The sequence below is a fragment of the Penicillium expansum genome, assembly GCF_000769745.1.
Source record: "Penicillium expansum strain MD-8 chromosome Unknown contig12, whole genome shotgun sequence".
NCBI lineage: Eukaryota > Fungi > Ascomycota > Eurotiomycetes > Eurotiales > Aspergillaceae > Penicillium > Penicillium expansum.
In genome coordinates, this window is record NW_015971335.1 from 181,877 (window position 1) to 206,055 (window position 24,179).

The following is a 24,179-nucleotide window of genomic DNA, read 5'->3' on the forward strand; positions in this document are numbered from 1 at the left end:
AGCCAATTGACCAACAGCAATCCGTACGCGTTGGCAACCGAGCAATGACCTCGACCCTCCATTTCCTATCTAAAACTGCCTATCTACACCCAATCCATACAATTTGCACCATAGCTATCTTAGCTAGCACCACATACATTGGACTACTCAAAGATAGCGTTTTCCATACCCCCGCAAATGTTGGCAAAGCAGAATGGGGCTCTTTGTTCGCAGGAAGCCGGAGCTTGATCACTGGCCCACACAATGGCTGGAAGTGGCAGAGCTTCGATACGGATTCGCAGGATCTCAAGGATTTTGAGGATATCAACCACCAAGCACTGGTAACCTTGGTATTCCCGGGATCTTATGCCGAGGGATCCCAAACCAATACAGTGCCCTTTGATCCTCTCCCCCTAAATCTATCTGTGATTCACCTTCCCTCAACATCAAACCCTTTTGGCACCTATTCGAAAGATAATAGTTTTGCCTTCTCTGTTCAGTACAACAATGTACCCGAGCTAGTGACTGCTGTGCAGGAAATTCCCGACCGAAAATCGTTTAAGGCGGAAGGTGTCGAGATGGAGCGTCAGATGTGGATTATGAAGGCTTCGAGGGCTCGCACAAAAGGCAGCCTTGCTCATTGGGCCCACGATACCTGGACAGAGTTTCTTGATCTTGTTAAAAGCGCTCAGACAGTCGATGTTATTGTTATGGTGCTAGGCTACATATCTATGCACTTAACCTTCGTCTCACTGTTTCTAAGCATGAAGAACTTGGGATCAAAGCTTTGGCTTGCCACAAGCGTCCTTTTGTCATCAACTTTCGCCTTCTTGCTAGCCCTCGATGTGACGATAAGGCTCGGTGTTCCGATGAATATGAAGCTGCTATCCGAAGGCCTTCCTTTCCTAGTGGTGATCATTGGCTTTGAGAAGAGCATTACTCTGACCAGAGCTGTTTTGTCCCATGCCGTAGAGCATCGAAAGCCCCATAAGGCACAGGCTCACCAGGATGACGCGGCTGCCATTACCGAAAGTACCATTCAGTATGCTGTGCGAAGCGCCATTCGGGAAAATGGTTACGATATAGTGTGCCACTATGTTGTCGAGATCTTGCTCCTGGCCGTTGGTGCTGCCTCGGGCGTGCAAGGACTGCGGGACTTCTGTTTCCTGGCTGCATTGATCCTTCTCTTTGACTGCCTGCTGCTGTTTACCTTCTACATCGCTATTTTGTCAATTAAGCTCGAGGTCAACCGCATGAAACGTCATGTCAATATGCGACACTTGTTAGAAGACGAGGGTTTCAGTCGACAGACAGCCGAGAGTGTGGCTGAGAGCAATGATGCACGAGACAGTGCAAAGGCGCACATATTTGGGAAGAACATAAACGGCAGCAGTGTTCCAAGGTTTAAGTTCTGGATGGTTGTGGGCTTCTTTGTGGTCAACCTTGCCAACATCTGCTCTATCCCTTTCCAAGGCTCATCTAGGGCATCGCTATCGAGTATATCGTGGACTGAAACCCTGGGCGGAGGGGTTATGACGCCAGCTCTTGAGCCCTTCAAGGTAGCTGGAAACGGACTGGATGAACTGCTGTTCCAGGCAAGAGGACGCGGTCAATCGACGGTGGTAACTATCCTTCCTCCCATCAAGTATTCAGTTCGTCGCGCTGCTTCGCACTCGGTGGATACCAGGGATAGTCAGTACGGAGTTGGTGGAAGGATGGTCGGTGGCCTGCTCGCCGGCCTTGAAGACCCTGTTCTCTCCAAATGGGTATTTGCGGCACTTGCTCTAAGTGTAGCTCTGAATAGCTACCTGTTCAAGGCTGCAAGATTGGGAATCAAAGATCCCAATCTCCCCGTCCACCCGGTTGATTCAGTGGAACTCGCTCAGGCTGAAAGGTTCAACGCACCACAGATTCCTCCGACAGAGAGCTTCACTCATATCACTACCGACGGTATTGGCGAGGCTTCATTGGCGTCGGTGACGGCACCTCCAATAGTCACTAAGCTAGTAGAAGAGCCAGCAGCGCCTCAGACACAACTCAAACTTGAAGATTTGCTGAAAGACACGCCGATCAGCGAGTTGGACGATGAGAATGTTGTTGCATTGTCATTGCGGGGCAAGATTCCCGGATATGCACTGGAGAAGAGTCTAAAAGATTGCACTCGAGCCGTGAAGGTTCGCCGTTCTATCATTTCGAGGACACCGGCTACTGCAGAGCTTACAAATATGTTGGAAGACTCAAAATTGCCGTATGAAAACTATGATTGGGAACGTGTTCTTGGTGCGTGTTGCGAGAACGTCATTGGTTTCATGCCGGTCCCTGTTGGTGTCGCTGGTCCTATCGTTATCGATGGCAAGAGCTATTTCATCCCTATGGCAACAACTGAGGGTGTTCTGGTCGCTAGCGCTAGCCGCGGTAGTAAAGCTATCAACCTAGGTGGCGGCGCTGTGACAATCCTGACTGGTGACGGTATGACACGGGGCCCATGTGTGAGCTTTGAGGTTCTTGAACGAGCTGGTGCTGCAAAGGCGTGGCTTGACTCAGACGCCGGGCAGACTGTTATGAAAGAAGCCTTTAACTCGACGAGCAGATTTGCGCGACTACAGAGTATGCGAACCACTATTGCCGGGACTAATTTGTATATTCGGTTTAAGACCACCACTGGCGACGCTATGGGAATGAACATGATTTCTAAGGGTGTAGAACATGCCCTTAATATTATGGCGACGGAGGCAGGGTTTAGTGATATGAATATTGTCACCCTGTCTGGAAATTACTGCACGGATAAGAAACCTTCTGCTTTGAACTGGATCGACGGACGCGGCAAGGGCATTGTAGCCGAAGCCATTATCCCGGCGAACGTTGTCAGGGATGTCTTAAAGAGCGATGTGGATAGCATGGTCCAGCTCAACGTTTCGAAAAACCTAATCGGATCAGCCATGGCTGGCTCAATCGGTGGCTTCAACGCCCAAGCTGCAAATCTCACTGCTGCCATTTTCATTGCTACAGGGCAGGACCCGGCGCAAGTCGTGGAGAGTGCTAACTGCATGACATTGATGAACAAGTAGGTTGAAAGCGGTTGCTTATTCAGACCAATTTGCTAACCTTGCCTGTTTTAGTCTCCGTGGCTCTCTTCAAATTTCCGTCTCCATGCCGTCCATTGAAGTCGGCACGTTGGGCGGTGGTACTATCCTGGAGCCCCAGGGAGCAATGCTCGACATGCTTGGTGTCCGCGGCTCACACCCGACCACGCCCGGTGAGAATTCCCGTCGACTTGCGCGTATCATTGGAGGCGCTGTTCTTGCTGGAGAGCTTTCCCTATGCGCTGCCCTAGCCGCGGGACACCTTGTGAGAGCGCACATGGCGCACAATCGCTCTACTCCGGCATCTACTGCCCCTTCTGTCTCACCATCCGGCGGAATTATATCAGCACCTGGTCCTAGCAATGGACTCAGACCGAGTGATGCAGCCGCGGAGCGGGCCAAACGCTGATTTGATCGAAAGAGCAAGTGATGTTGATAGAATATTTTATCAAATCTATTTGTTGATCTAGATGATTTGGGTGGCAAATTTCTATATCTTCTATATTCCCACATAGATATATGAATGTGTCGGAAATCACCGGTAGAGCAATGTATGTTCAAAATGACAGATGTGTATGACTCTAACTAACTAAAATGACAAGAATCCCCTATTTGACAATTTGCTGGGGCATAACTGACTAAGCTTAATATGCAATTTGTATGGGGCCCACTATCATAGCGGTCCATGTATTTTCCGAGGTGTTGAATACTCGGGTTCCCAGTCATGTATTGTAACATAGCTTTCGACATAATGTATGAATAGGTAGGCTATAAAAGTGCATTTAAAACGCCTAGGCTTTTCAATAAAGCCCGTATAAAATAGGTAGTATACTGGATACATAATTGCTTCAGTTTTTGCTCTAGTGAATCAACCTGCACTCACTACAAAAAAGCAATGTCAGGCAGATCATTGACAACGACTGAGATTTGAAAATAGTTATGAACCTAGCTAGGTGGAGGATTTACGCGTAGATTACTAATCCCCCCGTTTCCAAGCGGGGAGAGGGTCAACGAGCCTCGGTCATTTCGGCTTAATCATTATACAAATACATATAAATGTCTGAGAACCAACCCCTTTTTCCTGAATTCACTTTTCCCGCATAATTGAGTTCTAATCAATTTCATAATGTCCGTGGACGAACAAGTCAAACTCTCCAACTTCTCCACCATCTTCTCCCTCGAGGGAAAGGTCGCTGTCGTAACAGGCGGTTCTCGAGGACTAGGACTACATGCAGCCTCGGGGTATGTATCTCTAGCGATTTGTTTAAGTATTGCTCAATAAAATATTCTAATATATTGGCAGTCTCCTCCAAGCCGGGTGCTCCAAAGTCTACATCACCTCCCGCAAGAAGGCAGCCTGCGATGAAGCAGTCGCAGCTCTCAATGCCATCCCCAACAAGCGGCCTGGCGCACAAGCCATCTCTGTACCAGCTGACAGCTCAGACATGAAAGAGCTAGACCGACTTGTCGCTGAGGTGGCCAAGACCACAGACCGTGTTGATATTCTCTTCGCCAATGCCGGCGCAACATGGGGTGAGAAGTTCGATACTCACCCCGAGAAGATGTTTTCGAAAGTCATGGATTTGAATGTAAAGAGCGTGTTCTACACAATCCAGAAGTATGTTAAGAACCTAGCCTAAACTAGGGATGAGACGAGATTTTAACATCAAACTAGATTCACCCCTCTCCTTACAGCAAAGGCAACCATCACAGATCCATCCCGTGTCATTATCACCGCCTCTGTGGCAGGTATTGGAATTGGCACAGTTGGTGAAAACGCAACGCCGTCTTACTCCGCTTCCAAGGCGGCTGCTATTCATTTGGCGAAGAACTTGGCTGTTGAGCTTGGCCCACGCCATGTCTTGACCAATGCTATTGCACCAGGGTTCTATCCCTCAAAGATGGCTAGTGGACTTATCAAGACAAAAGGGGGTATGAAGCAGCTTGAGGAGTACTCACCGAATGGGCGGCTTGGCAAGCCTGAGGATATTGCTGGTTTAGTGGTCTTCCTCGGGTCTAGGGCTTCGAGTCATTTGAATGGAGCGGTCATTGCGACAGATGGTGGAGCTGTGCTTAAGGGGAGACTCTAAATTGATTTATGTTTCCTATTGAACCAAACAAAGCACAAAACATTGCAGAGTAACCTATTCCAGGTTTTAATGCAAGACTGTATGATCAAATTTAAACTATAATCTATCAAAATAAAGAGCCTCGATAAAGACTATAAGGGTGTAAAGATGGTATAGTGTGTATGTAGTTGTCCTCTACACGAGACTTCGGGTAATTACATATATACCGGATAATGCCTGGCACTCGAGACCTTTCCCTTTCCGTTTTAGTGCTCACCTCTTGCCGCTTTTTGATCATTGGGTAAAACTGAGCACCGTCTCTGTGATGGAGATAACAAGGAACAAGGAAGGAACCTTGAAGAAAACATACAGAGAGCTATCTTTGTGAAAGGTTCCAAAAATTGGCTCGAAGAACACGTAGAACGAGATGAGGACAGAGCCCCTTTGGTTCGGCTCCTGGCGGATGACGGGAGCACCCTGACACGTACAGTCTGTTTCCGCAGAGGTTCATAGGAATGTCTGAGAACTGTCCCCTCCCAAGACATGCTTCATGCCATTCGCGGCCTAGCCTGGGCCGCCTGCAAAGACCCGCCAGAGTCTTCAGGACTGCCCCGATCACTAGACAACATTAGACATATGTTGAATATGGAACTAAAGCTGATAAGGTTCAAAAAATACTGTGTGTGTCCAGGTAACCACGGAGTGTAATGTAGGCCTGAAGGGTTGAGGAAAGAAGAATGAAGAAAAGAGAGGAATTTGGGTGGGGAAAGGGGGTACTTACACCTTTCCAGTGGCTGAGGGCGAGGGAGGTAGGAGAGTTGGTGACGATTTTGACAACAAGGGAAGGCACCTGATTTAAGAGCTACATGGGTACTTGATCGAGAGGTATTGAGACTGTGATAGTTTAGGTATCCAGACACTTCGGTACTTCAAATTTGGTACTTAATGTAGATTGCTTACCACCTGGGCATTCATCCATGTCTAGTTCCCCACGCCATCAATACCTCAGTGGTCTCGCTCTTTCATGGGGAGTTGTTGAACAGGGCTTCCGGCACCCTGAGTGGATCTTGACTGTTCGAATCTGATCGAGTACCACTGATACGAGTTTCGCCTGCGCTTCGTCAAACCGTCAAGTCTTCCCGTGAGCGAAAGTTGAGTCTCATCATGTCCGACTCAGACTCGAATACAACTCTATATTAGCTTCTCCATATTCCCGCTCTCGTCTATGCCTCGACACGGGAATATGATATTTATGGTGTCAGTGGAGATGAAGGCACATGAAGGCACAATGTGAGTCTTCTAATATGGGGACAGTCGGATGACTCTAGGAGACTTCAACAAGATTTTCAAATCTGGGGCAGGCTGGAGCCGTCTATTCAATACAGATGTTCTACTTAACAAGAGGATAGAATAGTACACATATCGAGGCCATTTGAGCGCACCGGGCCTAGACAGCGAGCCGGGCAATGAACAAGTAATCAACTAGCCCTGTGAAGGAAAGACTGCCTAGGATAGCCCGTGAGTATACCAACTTGTGGCAAGAGTGTATCAAGGGGAACTCCAGCAGTGAGGTCGGTCAAACCGCTCTTGTGGGAAGGCCTAACATTCCGAGCGGGGCTCACGCTGCCGAGTGTGAGGTTCCTCCCACTGCCCTGCCTCCGGGCGGGCTTCGTCATTAGAATTGCAGAAAATGGCCAGGAAGGTATCTCTATCAAGATCTCCATTGACAAGCCTGCTTTTATTTTTGACCGACCCACCGTGTAAATGATGCTCTCTGGTGGAAGACGAATCGTAAGCGCGGGCGACGTCGCCATTAAAGACCTGAGCAGAGTGATCCAGGTTTGTGTTTGTGTAACAGTGCCTGATATAGCCGGGAGATTGAACATTGTCGCGACCTTCGAAAGAGGTGCAATTACTTTGGCGATCTAGGAATGGCGAAATATATTAGCAAGGGATCACATGGTTAAGTGAGCGGACAGAGACACCTTGATCATGATCTGGTGAATGACTCCCGTTAAACCCTATGGAGCGCACTTGATCATCCGTAAAGGAAAAGGAGCGCATCTCAGGGTCACGGTCACGATCATGAGTATAGGTGGCGAGGCCCCACTCACTGTGGCCTGGCGGAAGCTCCAGTGCAGATTGAGCGGTTCCATGGGTATTCGCCGAGGGACGAGGGGCCGACAAACGTGTTTCCATTTCCCGACTTGAGGGACGGGACGCTTGAGTTGGATGTTCTTGAGCGCGGATCGGCATAGCTGATAGTAGCATGAGTGACTCACGGTTGCAGGGAGGAATCGTGGAAAAACTGCAGTGGGGGGCGACGAGAGCCGGGGCAGACAGCTCTCTTAAAGAGCATCCATAACAGGGGCTAGCAATACAGCGCGCAGGTATGGTGATAATGATACAGTCGAACGCAGGGTGATCAGATCACAAGCGGCGGCAGTAGCGGATGGTGACGAGGGTCTGATCGCCCAGTGCGATTGGGTGAATCAAGCATCCATAGATGTTGGAACGGTGGGGCGGTGAACTCAATCCGAGAGGCGATCGATACGGAGGGGCTTGACATTAGTACCGGACTGTGGGGCGGGCGATTAAGGTGGGCTTGGGACTAAGTTGCGATACAAGACATATTACAAGACATATTGAACGATGCGAACAGGCAATATTGTAGGGCTTAGAGGCTGACCTGGGATTTGATAGGGCGTAGTGGTTACGGCTTCGAAGAAACAGAAGATAGGAAATTTAAAGATTACCGAAATCATAGCATATGAGAAGATGAAAGGGAAAGGATTTGCCTAATAAAGCAGACAAGGGGAAAATTACAAGTACAGATATGTCTCGAGGTTCTGCTGTCGATCGCATCCTTCTTCCTAGCGAATACTACACACCCTCCCAGCAACCAATCAAAAAATGAGGCGCGCTTGGGAGCCCTAGAGAATAGGTAACAGCCAGAGCATGCCACTGCACATTGAACGGTCTGTGCACGGTCTGTGCGCATCACCCCACTGGACACGCCTACGCGCTGTCGCAGGCGGAATCCCGGAACCGGGGATTATCCGCCTCCGGCGGCTGGTCCCGGCGTGTTCCCATAGTTAAGAATTAACCTTCCATTAATTATAAGACTGCACATTTATATCACTAAGGCTACTCAGACTACTCAGGCTGGACTAAGAGTAAGCCCTGGTACTCAGGCTTGACCTAGGGTAGTCAATCGTCTTTACCACAACGCCGAATCATTCCGCATTAGCGGCTCTTCAATACCATGGAACGGAACGCCATTACACTTGGCACCGCCTTCCCAGCTATAGCACTAGTCCGTATTGGGATGTCATTCCGCGGCCTTGCATTTTGTCCATGCCATGTTTCTTCACTTCTTGCACTAGGCTTGGCCTTCTACCTAGGGGGCCAGCATCTGCTAAACTGACTGGTCGTGATCATGCTGACATTAGACCTGTCAGAGACTAGAAACGAGCATGATGGTTGTGAATTCGTATCCCAATGATCGTGATTTAAGCAGTATGACCTCGACTCTGGAAATCACAGTTCGCAATGCGCCCCCACTCTAGGGGACTATAGTCTCACGCCCGCGTCAAGCTGTGGGCTTAGCCCTTCCCCCAACTATCACTCCGAGAACGATCTGGAAGTCCTGTCACAATAGTAACCGCAAATTTCAATACTGCTGCATTTATCCAAATGGGATGGCAGAATTTCAAGTACCGAGCTTCCGGAAAGCTGCATCCAGTATACGATAGAATTGAAAGAGACAGTGAATAAGAAAGTCCTTTCTCCCGACACAGAAGATGACGCAGCCCTGACTCCTAGTGCTTACTGCCCGATGACCCTAAAGGGGAAATTGGAGAAGTCGGCAGAAGGAAAGACCCCCGGTAAAGGAAGGGTAAAGTCGGACGACACCTCGATCATGGTGTCAGTATAATAAAGTATCACTTCCACAGCAGACTAACCAAAACCCTCAAGATTGACGGGGCCGAAGATTCCTCGGGCCAACCGTCAAGGCTCATAAGACGCGATACAGCCGCTCCTGCCACGTGCACACCGCAGCTTTGGTCCACACAAGTCCGCCATAGAGTCTCGACAAAAGGCCCAACTAGGCCGAGATTGACGGCTGATTCTGGTGTAATGCAAGGGCGATATTTGAGGGATCTCGCCAATAATGCTGAGCTCATCCTCGGCATCACGAGTGGTATGGTAATAGAACTCTGAAGGGCTGCCGAGGCCATCTCGCTAGGCGGATTCAGATAATGCAGGATCTTGGACATGATTTCGGCACGGGAACAAACAAGCATGCTCTTTTGACAAGATCACCATTATTTTCGGGAAAGAGCGCAAAGCCCCAGAAGACATAGATGTCGTACGACTGGTAAGCAAACACCGGTTGGACAGGGAGACAAAGCCTCAAGCCCCAGTTACTATTCATCATAAAAACGATTGCACCAGCCTGAGATGTTCATCGAGATAGAGACAGAACGAATTTAATAAGTCTAATGTCCTCGGTTATGGTGGTGAAAGATTCCAACATAGATTCAGATGTGTGCGCAAATTGAATGGCAAGCTGGCGGGAGATTATTTGTTCCAATTTTAGATCCCAACACAGTCGAGCCCGGTGTACAGATGATGATATCGCTAGGCCCTATAGCCTTTTTGAAATCAGGTCCACTCTGAGGAACGTCGAGCCGACTGATTGTACAACGATTTTGGTTGACCGTAGATTCGAAATTCCGTATCTTGGTATCGAATTGAAAATCCACGCCTCGACTCCGGAGAAAGAAATATATAGGAAGGTTTCTCGACTCGTCTTGGTAATAGCCTATGAGATCCAAGCAACTCAAAACATCTAAGCTGTGGAAGACGAATAAATATTACCTATCAGCACGCCTGAATCCTGCGGCGCAGTGTTAAGACTGAAAGCCAAATCTGTAGAATTCGGATACCAGAAGCTAAACAGGGGAATCAATACGTTGGGTCGTGCAATTACTCACTGTGTCGACCATATAGTCCAAAATGTACTCCGAAAAAACTTTCTTGGAAAAAGATTCGTATCTTTTTTTTGCAGGCTTTTCTCCCTTTTCATCAGAAGACACATTAGATGTATTATGTGGTTCCACTTAATATTCAGCGACTTCGTGGGCAGGTGTTTGAAAGCTCCTTTATTTTAAGCGATAAAACAGGTGGCCCCTTTTCTGTTCATAGCATTTTGTCCCTCCTCTGCCCGGAGGTCATAGAGACAAGAGCCGCCTTCGGCCACTGGGGATGGAATCATATGGAGAAGCACTGTCAACGCCGTTCCAACAGGAGCAGGGAGACACCCTGCAAACTGATCGTATCCTGCAAGCATACTACCTTGATCATGCAATATTTGCTTCAAGGATAAATGCTTATCGAGAATATGCACAGCATAAGGATTTAAACGAGCCTTTTTTTATCTGGTAAACTGCTGATGCTAGAGATGTAGTTCCACTTCCAAGGGTCCAGGCCTCGGTTGTTTCTGGTGAACGCCGGTTATATTGTGCTGAGATATCCATGGAGAGTGTCTTATAGGCGAAGCAGATTCGAATGCGATGGAAAGCTGTTGCAATGTACATATGTCGAACATCAAAAAGCATGAATATCGCACATACGTCCGCCTAATTATATCAATAAAAATACAAGCAGGCTAAGTGTATTAGTGTGGCTTACTGATTGGACACTGAGTATCACTGCGTAATCAGAGAGCATCCAATGAGCACTCACTGATCTGAGCCCGTGCTGACATCTACTCAGTGAGCCTGAGCCCAAGCACCCTCATAAAAGCGGCGGCAGCTCAAATAGGAAGCCCTACCCACCAGGGAATACCCGGTGGGTACATACATACCCCTTCCCAAAATCTGGGCCGAGGCGGCTGTTCTCCACACTTCTCCCCGCATTCAAAACCACCTCTCTCCGCCGCAATGTCTTTCTCTCTACATATTCACAATGGCTTCCCAGGAACCCCATTATGTGGCAGTTGCCCAGAGCAAGCAAGCTGAACCTGCTGCAGCTATTCTGGCGGCTGCCTGCACACCTCATACCTGAGGGGATGTTGTCAATTTCTGAGTCGATCACGGTTGGCCCAAAAAGTTACCAACGAGTCGGGGTAATGGCTATTCCACGGACATGTGACCTACTTACATATAAAGAATTGGAAATCACGGAGAAATACGATGTGCGGGGCCTCGTGGCGGAGATGGGAGAGGGCCGGTTGAAAGTCGAGGACGTGGTGCGAGGGTTTTGCAAGGTACTTCTGCATGTTAGCTGATTCTCTACGATTGAGTCACTAATATCTATGTTATAATTCAGAGAGCAGTCATCGCTCACCAACTCACTCGCTGTCTCACAGAACCCCTCTTCGACCGCGCCCTACAACGAGCCCGGGAGCTGGACGACCACTTGCAGCGCACAGGCACCCCGATGGGCCCCTTACATGGACTCCCGGTGTCATGAAGGATACATTTAATATAAAAGGCGTGGACTCAATCATTGGATTGTCCGCTCTGGCATTCAAGCCCGCGCAAGCAAATGCCCCGCTAGTAGACCTGCTGCAGTCTCTGGGCGCGGTTGTGATCGCCAAAACAAACGTACCACAAACACTCGCAACATTGGACAGTTGCAACCACCTTTTCGGGCGCACGCTGAACCCTCTCAACCGTAAATGGACTGCTGGTGGAAGCACTGGCGGGGAGGGTGCGTTGATCGCCATATGCGGGTCCATGGTCGGCTTTGGCACAGATATCGGCGGTAGCATCCGCGTACCAGCCATGGGCCAGGGTATCTACGGGTTCAAGCCGAGTGGCGGACGCGTGCCATTTGGGGGTCAATAGAGCGGCCAGATTGAAGGCAAGGGCCGGATAGGGTTGCAAGCAGTGGCTGGGCCGTTAGCTCGCTCTGTTGCGGATATCAACGCCATCATGGCGGAGATCGTGCCTCGCGTGGAGCTGTTTGGCGAAGATTGCATTCCGGGCTCATGGTCGTCACAATCGATGCCGCTTTCTCTCACTCCACCGCACAATTTCACTATCGGTGTTCTCAAGACAGATGGTCTCGTTACACCTCTACCCCCGATCACCCGAATCTTGAACGAAGTCGCCGACAACCTCCGCCGTACACCCGGCGTCGAGGTCGTTGATACCCCACTTCCGCCGGTCGTACCTAAATGCCAAGCCCTCGCTGGCCGACTCATGGGCGTCGACGATGTGTCCCACATGCTTGACCTTATCGACAGCATGGGCGAGGACCTCATTCCGTGGCTGCAGGGCCGAATGAAGCGCGGCAAAGCCTTGACGGTGGTTCAACTAGCGACGCTGCAGGCTCAACGTGCCGAAGTTGAGAAGGAGATGATGAAGATGTGGACGTTGTCATCACAGGGTTCGTCTGCTCCCCGACGCGTTGACGCCATAATTTGCCCTGTGGCGCCACACCCGGTCCCGGAGATCGATCGCTACAACGCCGTCGGGTACACATCTACCTTTGTGTTATTAGATTACCTGGCTAGCTCGGTTCCTGTCCGCTCATTCACAGAATCTGATCTTGAGACTGGACGGGAAATGGAAGCACCTGTATTGGGAAGTTGGGATAAGGCTAATCGGCAGCTGTGTAAGTTTTTGATATTGATGATTGACATATATGTGATCTTTCGCTAATTTGGTTTGATTTACAGGGGCTGAAAAAACGGCTGACCGTCGGGTCTACCTTGGGTCACCTCTAAGTGTGCAGGTCGTCACTCCGAAGCAACACGATTATCAAATTTTCCAGGCAATGGAGATCGTTGATCGGGCCGTGCAGGGCCGCGCAGGCCCCACCGGTGCGAAGCTATAGTTAGTTCGCATGTATCTGTCCATAGCAACATGACCACTTTCTGGAAAGGGCCACAACAAGAATAGTTGGCCGCGTTTGCGGCCTTGTGATATCTTTTCAGTAGGTCTTTTTAGCTGGTGGTTGTAGAGGTCTCTTCAGATGTATGTGAAGGCGGTAAAAAAAAGCGGACTTTGTGTAGGGGATTTTCTATATGTAACCTGTGATTTGAGGTTGAAAATCTTACGAAAATTCCTGAGGCAAATACAGTAAGAAATCTGCCGAGGTATAGCTACTCGTCGGCTATCGGCTGTCGGCTGTTGCATTATGGGCTGATTCGTTGATTCGAGGAAGTAAATCAATTCAACCAATCAGAAGTGCAGGAACCAAAGTGGCAAGAATGTCATGCTTTCAGCACGCTGATAGGAGATGGGGTGGTACGATAATGGTGTGGAAATGGGGTATCGAGCGAGGTGAGCGGCGGCATGATGCATTTACATAAATGTACAAGTCAAGCCACAAACACAACAACTAGAACCATAACCAGAGTACCCAAGCCTAGAGAATGAGGCCAAGATACTAGACTAGATTTACCTTGGACGGGTCGCTCTCAAAGTTAATGTCGCAGAACCACGGATCAGATAAGATCTCCGCGGGTGATGGTCTCTTCGCGGGATCATATTGTAAAGTCCATCGAATGAGCGTTTTCACTTTATGAGCTTCCTCCTCATCAAGATCCGGGTCTGCCTGATCGAATGACTCTTCGATGGATGTCTGCTCCACCATAAGCGGTTCCTCCCCCGGAGTAACTCCTCCAAGCTGACAATTAAAGAGCTTCCTCTCAGGAGTGAAGTAGAGCGACGATGTCTTCCAATGCCTGAAAAGCTCGTCGGGGAGGGCGCCGAGCTGGGCGGTGAGGTAAACAAGATGATCGTCATCTTCCATCCCGGAGTATGGTATACAGAAGAGTGGCTGTCCGGTGATAAGCTCAAAGACAATGCAACTGAAACTCCAGACATCAACGGTATTATTGACGGATCCGGTGAGGATCGACTCGGGAGCTCGGAGGCCGAGTGGAGTAACAGGCTTTTCCGGCGGATCGGTAAGGAAATATGCTATTCAGAACAGAGGTATGAGTATAGATGTTCGTCAAGAAGAAGGAACAGATAATCGAAATAGGAGAGGGACTGACCACCACCTATATCGGATAATTTGACCTTGAACCCTTCTGTGTAGTAAGTAAAGGGCACCAGTGGCTGCGCAACACAAAGATATTGAGGAGCCCATTTGTCTTGTTTACCATCTAGCCTCTCTATAGGTCGCGAGATCGACCGGGCTTGCACATCTTCCTCTTGCCGGACTAAGTTCCCGGGCTTCGAGTTGATATTATCAAGAGTGAAGAGTATGTTTCCCGGCTGGAAGTCTCCGTGGGCGATACCATTTTCATGGAGAAATGCAAGAGCCTGCAGGATGCTCTTTGCCATCTGAAGCGGATATCGGATCTCCATTTCTTGCCTGCGAGGTTTGAACTGCGGCAGCTCCTCGACCATAGTGTTCACACTCGGACCCATAGGCTCAAATACCAGGCACTTGTGGACGCCATTGGGCCCGCGATGTTCGAACTCGCCTAGCAGTCGCGTGATATGCCGGGTTCCTTCTACTGGTCCGACTTCAATGATATGTCGTAAGATTCATAGCTCGGTTGTCAATTCCGAGATTTCCGAGAAGAGGATCTTTAGGGCGACATATCCATTGTTTCTTCCCAAGTTTCCGGATGACCTTGTACTGGCGGTTGAAGACGTCGCCGAGAATGACTGGGTGATAACCACCTGGGCGGTAATCCTCCACCCATTCACAGGGTAACGTAATAGCTTTGAATCTCCGTCCGTCATCTATTGAGGCCTTTGATGGCGGATTGGGAGGAGACGAGGTACTCATGGCTGCGATGGAGCTGCATTGTCCAAGATGTATCGTATCGAGCGGAATGTTTTATAAGAAATACAGGATTTTGATGGGGAAGAGCAAAACCTGAGAAACTGGATAGACGTTCCCAAAGAGCATTGGGCAAGTGGTAACGAGTTTCGGATCTTGTACACGCGTCATCGTACTATGTTTATTTATCGTGGTTTGATATGACTAAGAAAATTGAGCCGTTCTTATTGGCCTAAATATCGCGGTGCCAACCCGGGCCTAGGTGGCCCAAGCGGCCCAGACCCACGGAATGGCCGACAAGCAATGCGGCTAAGCCCCTGATAAGACTAAAGCCAATCTCGCGATGCTCTTAATTATGGCGCAATACCCGATTTTGCCTGGTATGGCGTCCACACCATGTTATTGCCAAGGCAAAAGAAAAAAAAAAGCAGTGGCAAGCAAAAATAAGAAAAATAAGATAATCCACGTGTAATCTGTCTCTCATTTGTTTATAATGCAGCCTCCGCCGATCCCACCTCCATAGGTCGACTTACCTTCTTAACCCATTACTTTGATCATCTTACCCAACATGTCCAAGGAAGACAAGAAGGAACCAGGCTACGTTCTGGGCAACGAGTCTGATGGAACAGACTCGTTTGATACCATCACTGCTCTGGTCGCCGCAGGTACGGATTGCACTACGTTATATGCCGGAGTAAGCTGACATTACCTTTTGTCCAGACCATGCACATGATATCAAGCTTCGGACTATGTCATGGCAAAAGACGGCCTGCTTGCTTGCCGGTGAGCAGGTTTGTCTGGCTATCATGGCACAGTCGTGGTCTCTCTCGTGAGTAACCATTTCCTTCCAATACCCGTTTTCAACGAAGCTGACAGGGGTGTTTCCCTTAGCGTCCTCGGATGGGTTCCGGGAATCATTACTATGGTCCTTTGCGGAATTATCTTCTGGATCACTTCGATCACGATGCATAAGTATATCATGAAGCATCCCCATATCATGGATATCTGTGAGTTTGTGACAGTCCGGGTATCCCGATTTCTACTTGCAACAAACACTAACAGCTTAATCACCAACAGGCGACTTTGGATACCATGTATTTGGACAGAGCAAAGCTGCCTACGTCTTCTCTTCGTTCATGCTGCTTGCAAACAATATTCTTCTGATCGGATTTCACATTTTGACTGGCGCCAAGGTCCTGAATACCCTTTCAGACCACTCATTGTGCACTGCAGTCTTCTCAATAATTGTGGCAATCATGGGAATCATCATATCCATACCCCGGACCTTGCAGCATGTTAGCTTCATGTCAATGTTCTCATGTGAGTATCTTAATCCTGCCCAGCTTTCTATTGCCCCCAACTGACCATTCCACAGCCGCCTGCATGGGTATCGCAATTCTTCTCTTCCTCATTTTTGCCGGTATCGAAGAAGCCCCTCTATACGGCTACAATGGCAACTACCCAACAGATGGACCCGTGAGGACCTATGCCTTCCCCCTACCAGGCACCACATGGGTTGCCTGTATGAACGCTGTGATGAACATCACCTTTCTCTGGGTCCCCCAGATTCTATTCCCAACCTTCATCTCAGAGATGGAAAGGCCGCAAGATTTCCCCAAAGCATTGGCCGTTCTCGCCGCCATCTCCAGCATTCTATTCATCGTCCCTTCAGCCATTGGATTCCACTTCCTAGGCCAATATTCCACAGCCCCAGCCTTCGGAAGTTTGGGAGTCGTCTCATACAAGAAAGCATCCTTCGGCTTCGTCATCGTGCCTACCCTAATTATCGGCGTGATCTACGCCAACGTGACTGCAAAATTCCTCTACACCCGCATCCTTGGCAACTCCCGACACTCGCACAGCCACACCGTGATTGGATGGAGTGTCTGGGGGATAATCATGGTCGGGATCTGGATGCTCGGGTTTGTCTTCGCAGAGGTCATTCCTAGCATGGGTGATTTCCTTTCCCTCCTCAGCGCGGCCTTTGATTCGTTCTTTGGGTTCATTTATTTCGCCGTTGCATTCTGGCAGTTGAACCGGGGATCGCTTTTCAACGGTCTAGGGAGGACTGCTATGACTGTGCTCAATATTTTTATTATGATAGTGGGACTGTTCTTGCTGGGTCCGGGCTTGTATGCAGCTGTTGAGGCGATCATTGCGGACTACGCGGGAGCTGTGACGCCAGCCTTTACTTGTGCTAATATGGCTATCTAAGGGGAGGTCATTTAATAGCTTTTTATGACCGGATGAGTGATTTGATGCTATTTTCATGTTGTATGATTGGGCAAGGAAATGAACTGGAACATCACCGGCCAGTGAAAATCCAGCTTTCTGTCTATTATGTATAAGTAGCGTCCTTATTGACGATGTTCTGTTTTGTGATATAATCGCGCACTCGCAAATTCGCCGCACCTACCTCAATATTCTGCCTATCCCGTTCTCTACCTGAGTTTCTTCATTCCCCGTACTAATCTTGAGTTACCGGGCAGAGTCCCCGATAAAGAGCCAACTGAGTTGCCGCCTGTTCAAATAGTGGACATATCAAATCCACCTGTGGATGGCTGAAAAGTGTCATGCAGTCAGACTAACCCCATCAGGAATATAAAAGCACTGTAAAAAGCTAATGAAAATTAAATTATGCCAACTCAGCCTCAATCAGACTTTCCGCAACACCAGGATACGTATAAATCCTCACAACCCTCAACCCTACTCTCTTCAAAATCCCCCTCCACTCCTCCTCCGTCCTCTCCCTGACCGAAAAATGCGACAGCATCATCAAATCCATACTCGTCGCCGCCAGCGTCAGCTTCTCTTCACTAATAACAATCTCATTAAAGAGAACCCGTGAATACCCCCTAACCAAAGCAGGCACCAGATTCTTCAAAATTCGCACACCATCCTCGTCACACCAATCATGCAAAATAGAATGCAAAAAATAAGCCCTCGCTCCCTTCACAGGCTGCGGCGTGAAGAAATCATAACCCTGCACCTCAAACGCCCTCCCCCCAGCACATTCCAAAATACTCGAAATAACAGCCCCACGGTCCTGAAGCACAACCTTTCCAGGCAGATTTCCATACATTGCCACAAAAGCAGCAACATCATGACCACGCCCACCACCAACATCAACCAACAAAGCCTCACCAATCTTAGCATCAAACCCGCAAATCAGCCGCTGTAAAACAGGGTAAAACCCCTCCTCAAACCAACTCGCCTTCCCAGCACGGTAGGCACTCATAAACGAATTAAAATGCCGCAGCTGCGGCGGCGTGGCAACAACCCAGTCAAAGAACCGTAGATCCGTCCCATGTGCGTATTGAAAGGGTCCATCCATACCGCCCAGCTTCGGGGACCGGTACGCACTTTTCTTGAAGTATTCCGGAATCCCGTTAAGCGATGGCCGTGTGGTGTCATAGCAGAATACGATACTATGTTGGTATCGTTCCTCGATGAGGCCGTTGCTCAAGGTTGTGCCGTGGAACGCACCTGAGTAGAAGGCTAGCACGTTCATGGCGACTAAGTGTCGCGCAAGACGGATCAGGAGGTTACCTTCCACGCCTGTTTTCTCGGATAGAGATTTGGGGCTGAGGCCTGCTGGGGATGCTTCTTGGAGATGTTGGAATAGGCGCACGTCTACGGCGAGCCGGATTATGGCGGACTGAGCGGGCTGTAGTATAAATCGGGATAGTGTTAGCTTGCCTCTTCGGTATCTGGGGGGGGGGACTGTATTGAATTAGAACTAGTCTTTTTACCTCTGCCCAGAAAGTGCGCTGGATGAATTCACTTGGGATTTCGAGTGCGGCCACGAGCGCGCGGCTCTGTGCGATGAGCACTTCTCGTGATCCAGGTTCATTGTCTTTGAATGCTTTTCCCGTGGAGGCAAGTTGCTTGAGGATTGAGAAGGGATTCATGCTTGAGGTATACTGTGGGAATTTGGATATTCATATAACGCATTTTGCAGCGAAAAAACTGCTTAAATACCCTAAAGACCTTGGTAGCACTAGTAGCATTTTCCGTTGGAACGTGCCGTCCCACCTGGTACGCCCTTCGATACATAGTAGGTTATTCGCGGCTTTACTTCCAGAAGCCCTCAATCTCTCGGGATCTATACTTTGTGTCAAGGGTGAATACCTAGTCTTTACATCGGGCGACTGGAGCCGCGCTAGAGGAACCTCCACGGAAGTTAACCGTGGTTGACGACTCGTTGGGTAGGTCTCGTGGTCGATTTCCAAGTTTGTTTGATATCGATCAAGCACCATCTGATAACTTGTTGGGTGTCACACAAGTCAAGATACCGTTTCCACAAGGGTCAAAACTGCCTGTCTTTCAGCAGTCACTTGGACTTTGACTCGAATTTATATTGTCAACCATCTACAGAGACTGGAAGTGAGCTGTGCGCCGGTTTATTTAGGGATTATTAAGATTGCTCATCACAATTTCCAATTTGGTGACATTTGCTTAAATTGAAAAATAAGTTGGAAAGACGCCCGTCACGATGCTAGACTTGTTGCTGAAAGGGAGCATGGACTATATCAGACCTAGAAGACTACATACAAGATGTACCTTTCTTTAAAACTGCAGCGCTGAGACTAATAGCTCTAATCTCAAGCACCAGCTATACGTTCATGTCTCCACTAAATCAAGCCCGCATCAATCAAAATGGGAATAGCCTGATCCTCGATCCACTCCGTACATTTGATCAACGGTCGACGAGGCTCTCCAGGTTCGTAAAACGCCACAGGATCCCAACTCTTGACGGGCTCTGTCTTCATCGTCACTTTGTTGAAAGCCTTCTGTTTTGGTGGCGCAGGAATAGACTTGAGAATATCGTTCCAATTCTTAGGGTAGTTGAGAGCTCTGGTGTGCCCAAGCAGTTCCTTTGAGAAGAAGTTCTCGTCTGTCTCGGGGTCGTCGTAGCTTGCTGGCTCGTAGTGCATGCCTGTGACAATGTCGCCAGTAACGTGGTGCTTGATGCCGGTACCTGAGCCTTGGGCGTTTGTCTGAACGAAGAGTATGGTGTGGTATCGGGGGGATGGCATGTCTGGGTCTTGGATTGAGAGTTTCAATTTGACCTTGTAGACTGGGTAGATCTGGGAGATTGACATTTTGGCGCTGGAATTGGGAGATGAATAGGAAGATGGGTTGAGGATCAATTTGACTGGCTTCCGGACAAGAAGCTAAAGTTTTAATGCTAGTCTTGGCTACTTTTCTCCCCGCTTTTTTCTTCTAGCAAATGGGGCATCACGGAATGCCGCTAACCGCCCAGTCAATTTAGAAATAGTACAGTAAGTATCTCGACATCCAGTATGAGCGCTCAATATCTTGTCTGACAATCAACGTTGGTATTTCCAATATTTCTAGTCTGACTAGCTCGCTATCTTTGATGCATACAAAGATTTTGAACATTCTAGCCCTCACTTTCGGCCATATGCTTAACTGGAAAATGGGAAATAACTTGCAATGATCCTCCATCCATAAAAAAATACATAACAAATCAAAGAGAATTGGCACCATGGCAGTATTTTTACTGGGTTTGATTTCTGTTATCTCAATATCAGGCAGAAGCCGGCACATTGCCCAATGCTCAATTCCACGTCCACATATCTAGATAATTAACGATGCTCTTTGTACTCAATCACAGTGACACTCGCTGTTCTATTAACATTCCTATCTAGGGAAGACAGAAACATATCCTTCAGCTCGGTTATTGAGGAATGGCCATCTGTATAAAATATAGTGGTAGGGATATCCCTCCTATATTCGCCCCGATTCTTGCTCTCCGGTCATAAGATCCTCAAATTTTAGAGCAAATTGGGTCAAGCAATCCAGATTAGCGCGAATCAATTCACGGTAGTATGTAAAACAATAGAGACTGACATGATGTCGAAAGCTATGTTACAATACATGACTGGGAACCTGAGTATTCAACACCTCGGAAAATACATGGACCGCTGTGATAGTGGTCCCTATACAAAATGCATAGTGAGCTTAGTCAACTATGCCCAAGCAGATTGTCAAAATAGTGGAATTTGTCATTTTAGTCAGTTAGAGTCATATACATCTGTCATTTTGAACCATACATTGCAATACCGGTGATTTCCGTCAGAAACCTATTGACTTATTAAACTATATTATCACTTGACGACACTCACGAGCGGACTAATACCCCGGTATAGATCCACTCGGCGCTCTACCGGGCATCGTTCCTCGATACCTTCAAACGGACTTAGGCTGGAATAAGACTGTGCGCAGCAACAGCTCGGTTGAGAAGCAGATCGTTGACGTTGGAGGAGCAACACAGGCAAGTATAATCAGGAAAGCTTTTAACATAACTGTGACTAGTTAGGCAGTGCGTAACATCTACATGAACAATGACACTGATTGAAAGCAACCTGCCCTGCTCATTCCCTTCTTCTCACCAACTTAAACCCAAATCTGGGTGTTATATTAGTCTGCATAAAGCTCACATGACACGCCACGCGCTGGCACCTCATCTCCACCACCAGACTCTCTGCCCCGCTGGGACAGGCGAACTCCAGTGTTGTGCTGTTCGGCTTGGCTGTGAGGTCTAGCACGCCGAGCAGCTCTCCGCGCACGGGAAGAGTCGAATACGATAAGGTGTCATAGTTGAGCTCGTCTATATTGGACGAGACGTTGGCCGAGGTGGCCGAGGGTGCGATAAGCTGCCAGACTTCAATTTCCGTTATATCTCCTTTGGTTGTGAGGTCCTTGGTACGCGCAGAGAACTCGGGAGGCGGCTGCCAGGAGAGCGCGCAGGTGTTGAGACCGGTGGAGGGAATGGGAAAGCGCATAATTGTTGAGTCCTTTTCTTGCGTCAGCACCTACACAGAGCGGTAGACACAGATAATAGGTGGATGGAGCAAGTACGAAATACGGACCTCGACAGTAATATAGACCTGCACCTCCTGACCCCACACGGCATTCTTCAATCTCCGGCTCACCCGTGCAATTCTATCTGGCCAAGCGTGGTGATAGACCTGGGGAGGGAGGATGAAATTCGCTACCCTTTCCAATCCCAGCCTAGCGTCGCCATAGGGGAGGGCCTCGAGTTCAGAGTCAGAAAAGGGGTAGGCTTGGTACTTTGATAGTGTAGTAGGAAGGATAGCGATGTTCACAGCTGATAACAGCGCTAAAGCGAAAGAGAAGTAGATAATAAGCTTGGGCAGCTGGGCGGGCTTGGATGGCCCGAGCGCGGAAAATTCATCCGAGCCTTCGAGCAAGGAGGCAGAGTGGTCGTCCTCAGAGGAGCGCTTCTCAACAGTTGCGCTGGAGCCCTCGCCATCGTCGTGTAGCGAAAGGGGCGCATACTGGGAAGACGTGGGCTTTGCTTTGGAGGACATGGTGAGTGGCGGGTCAAAGAGTAGAGCAGAGCGAGCGAGAGGAGAGAGAGGAAGCACCGGGGGACGAAAGCAAGCAGCGTTAAAGCAAGTAGCGACAAAGCAGGCAGTGGTGCCTGTGCCGGGTACCCCCACCCTAAAAGTGGGACTACATGATGACAGGAAATGACAGAAGTCTGTGGTACCATAATGTATGGTATGGAATTCTAACTAAAAATGACAAAACCCGCCATTTCAACAATCTGTGCGGACATAAATGACTATAATATACGCTTTTGTATAGTATACAATACCTAGTTTCAATTATATACTAGTAAGTTACGCCTTCCTGCTCACCGCGCTCGCTAGAGATAGTAGGGTTACATTCGGTGACCCAAAATGAGGTGTATTATGGCAGGTAAAGTAGAAAGGGTGCGGGCCATAGGGAGTTAACCCGTCTGGGCATACTCCGTACTTCCATCCTGCCCTCGCTTTCTACACCGTGCTGCACTTGACCTACTGTCAACCATGCCCTCCCTCCTCGCCGCAATCACCTTCTTACTTGCCCTCAGTATCGGCATCAACATCACATCCGCCGCGCACGCAGGCTTCCACCTCCAGTTCCCATGGATTACCCGCGGTCCAAGCCCCAGGACCCGGCCAGAGATAGATCAGTACAACCCTTTCTGCGGTATGTTCCTCTGTCTCCGGTCTAGTAGAAGCAGTGTAGGCTGATACAGAGAAGGGGAGATAGTGCATAACCCCCAAAGATTCTCCCGCCGCTCCCGCAGTTTCCTCTCGTTCTCCGGTCATCCTGGGGACCTTGTGACGGCCCTCTATACCCGAAATAGAGTTCCAAGGAAGAGAGATGACTTCCCCTATATCATCCTGCAGGATGTGCCCATTCAGCCTTCGGGGCAGCTGTGTTTGAATGTCACGATACCATTTCAGACCAAGGTCGATGAGATGGGAGTCATGTACTTCGAGGCGAGGGATCCGAAGACAGGGAATGTGCAACACCATGTCAGTTGCTCCGTCTTGCAGATAGTAGAGCTGATGCTGACGCAGAGATAGTGCTCCGACGTCAAGATGGCTGACATAGAGGCTCTTCCGGAGGCGCATCCGGCTATGTGTGCGGCTAACAACGAGACGCTTATCCCGATGCCAGATGAGTACCTGTAGATGTATGCTGAAGAGCTGTCATGTCCTGGAATTATCATGTGTGCATCGCTTCTAAACGTGAAATTTTGCGCCCCTCTTTCATCTTAACGTACAATGGCTCAACTCAACGGCACTCTATTGGCTTGAAATGAAGCAGATATCCAGCTGGTTAGCTCCTCTATACGTTCCTATCCAGTCCAGAGTAACCATCGTAGTGCTACTACTATCTATAGTGTCTGAATGAACGATCTGTCGTCGACGCGTTGGTTTACCTGCCCGACGCGATTGTTAGCGCAACTTAAAAAGGTATTTTAGATAGAAGACGAGGTAGTCATCAGATATATACTCGACCCAGATCAACGTAGATTTATATCGGATTACCAGCCCCGAGAAGGCTAACAAGGAAGCGTCCAGGAAGACAGCAATCGGGCTTAGTCGCCATGGTCTAGCACGCCGTGCAAGGTCTAGAGAGACTGGACATAATACACGTACGTGCAGAAAAAATACTCAAGACACTGCTTACATGCTTTGCTCATATATATTCATATTCCTATGTAACGAACGTGGTGAAAAGAATACGCTCAAAGAGAGCGTAAAGTTGGTTGGTTGCGGCGCTCGCCTGTAGAACATGTTGGAGACGTTTGTAAAGCTCTTTGCGTGCGAGACTTCAGTTATCCGCAGCCGAGCGGTGTCTAGACGCGCATAATCATGTCCTTGCCCACTTCGTAGGTGTGCCGCTTCTAGAGGGCGACCTCGTCGTCATCCACTGTGTAGGTGTGGCGCTTCTCGAG

The 24,179-nt window shown here is 48.9% G+C and overlaps 10 protein-coding genes across 10 annotated transcripts; 5 read left to right on the forward strand and 5 right to left on the reverse strand.

Moving 5' to 3' along the window:
- Positions 1 to 44: 44 nt before the first annotated feature.
- Positions 45 to 3,471, forward strand: PEX2_005930 (Hydroxymethylglutaryl-CoA reductase, class I/II, substrate-binding; the record flags this gene model as incomplete). Its single annotated transcript, XM_016737870.1, has 2 exons — positions 45 to 3,043; positions 3,099 to 3,471. 2 exons carry the CDS (start codon positions 45 to 47, stop codon positions 3,469 to 3,471), a joined length of 3,372 nt encoding a protein of 1,123 aa, XP_016597844.1.
- A 717-nt stretch (positions 3,472 to 4,188) lies between these two features.
- PEX2_005940 (oxidoreductase, short-chain dehydrogenase/reductase family) lies at positions 4,189 to 5,152 on the forward strand (the record flags this gene model as incomplete). The annotated part of the gene is made up of 3 exons (XM_016737871.1): positions 4,189 to 4,304; positions 4,366 to 4,680; positions 4,738 to 5,152. The coding sequence occupies 3 exons, from the start codon at positions 4,189 to 4,191 to the stop codon at positions 5,150 to 5,152; spliced, it is 846 nt and encodes a 281-aa protein (XP_016597845.1).
- A 4,234-nt stretch (positions 5,153 to 9,386) lies between these two features.
- PEX2_005950 (uncharacterized protein) lies at positions 9,387 to 9,569 on the reverse strand (the record flags this gene model as incomplete). The annotated part of the gene is made up of 1 exon (XM_016737872.1): positions 9,387 to 9,569. One exon carries the CDS (start codon positions 9,567 to 9,569, stop codon positions 9,387 to 9,389), a length of 183 nt encoding a protein of 60 aa, XP_016597846.1.
- A 2,038-nt stretch (positions 9,570 to 11,607) lies between these two features.
- On the forward strand, positions 11,608 to 12,982 carry PEX2_005960 (putative general amidase; the record flags this gene model as incomplete). Its single annotated transcript, XM_016737873.1, has 3 exons — positions 11,608 to 11,980; positions 12,047 to 12,760; positions 12,825 to 12,982. 3 exons carry the CDS (start codon positions 11,608 to 11,610, stop codon positions 12,980 to 12,982), a joined length of 1,245 nt encoding a protein of 414 aa, XP_016597847.1.
- A 555-nt stretch (positions 12,983 to 13,537) lies between these two features.
- Positions 13,538 to 15,019, reverse strand: PEX2_005970 (uncharacterized protein; the record flags this gene model as incomplete). Its single annotated transcript, XM_016737874.1, has 4 exons — positions 13,538 to 14,073; positions 14,151 to 14,627; positions 14,704 to 14,909; positions 14,961 to 15,019. The coding sequence occupies 4 exons, from the start codon at positions 15,017 to 15,019 to the stop codon at positions 13,538 to 13,540; spliced, it is 1,278 nt and encodes a 425-aa protein (XP_016597848.1).
- Positions 15,020 to 15,458: 439 nt separating this feature from the next.
- PEX2_005980 (Amino acid transporter, transmembrane) lies at positions 15,459 to 17,104 on the forward strand (the record flags this gene model as incomplete). The annotated part of the gene is made up of 5 exons (XM_016737875.1): positions 15,459 to 15,555; positions 15,611 to 15,719; positions 15,782 to 15,897; positions 15,968 to 16,210; positions 16,266 to 17,104. 5 exons carry the CDS (start codon positions 15,459 to 15,461, stop codon positions 17,102 to 17,104), a joined length of 1,404 nt encoding a protein of 467 aa, XP_016597849.1.
- Positions 17,105 to 17,525: 421 nt separating this feature from the next.
- Positions 17,526 to 18,801, reverse strand: PEX2_005990 (Winged helix-turn-helix transcription repressor DNA-binding; the record flags this gene model as incomplete). The annotated part of the gene is made up of 2 exons (XM_016737876.1): positions 17,526 to 18,557; positions 18,643 to 18,801. The coding sequence occupies 2 exons, from the start codon at positions 18,799 to 18,801 to the stop codon at positions 17,526 to 17,528; spliced, it is 1,191 nt and encodes a 396-aa protein (XP_016597850.1).
- A 723-nt stretch (positions 18,802 to 19,524) lies between these two features.
- On the reverse strand, positions 19,525 to 19,995 carry PEX2_006000 (uncharacterized protein; the record flags this gene model as incomplete). The annotated part of the gene is made up of 1 exon (XM_016737877.1): positions 19,525 to 19,995. One exon carries the CDS (start codon positions 19,993 to 19,995, stop codon positions 19,525 to 19,527), a length of 471 nt encoding a protein of 156 aa, XP_016597851.1.
- A 1,296-nt stretch (positions 19,996 to 21,291) lies between these two features.
- PEX2_006010 (uncharacterized protein) lies at positions 21,292 to 22,251 on the reverse strand (the record flags this gene model as incomplete). Its single annotated transcript, XM_016737878.1, has 3 exons — positions 21,292 to 21,325; positions 21,380 to 21,732; positions 21,790 to 22,251. 3 exons carry the CDS (start codon positions 22,249 to 22,251, stop codon positions 21,292 to 21,294), a joined length of 849 nt encoding a protein of 282 aa, XP_016597852.1.
- A 504-nt stretch (positions 22,252 to 22,755) lies between these two features.
- Positions 22,756 to 23,409, forward strand: PEX2_006020 (uncharacterized protein; the record flags this gene model as incomplete). Its single annotated transcript, XM_016737879.1, has 3 exons — positions 22,756 to 22,918; positions 22,973 to 23,250; positions 23,302 to 23,409. The coding sequence occupies 3 exons, from the start codon at positions 22,756 to 22,758 to the stop codon at positions 23,407 to 23,409; spliced, it is 549 nt and encodes a 182-aa protein (XP_016597853.1).
- Positions 23,410 to 24,179: the final 770 nt, after the last annotated feature.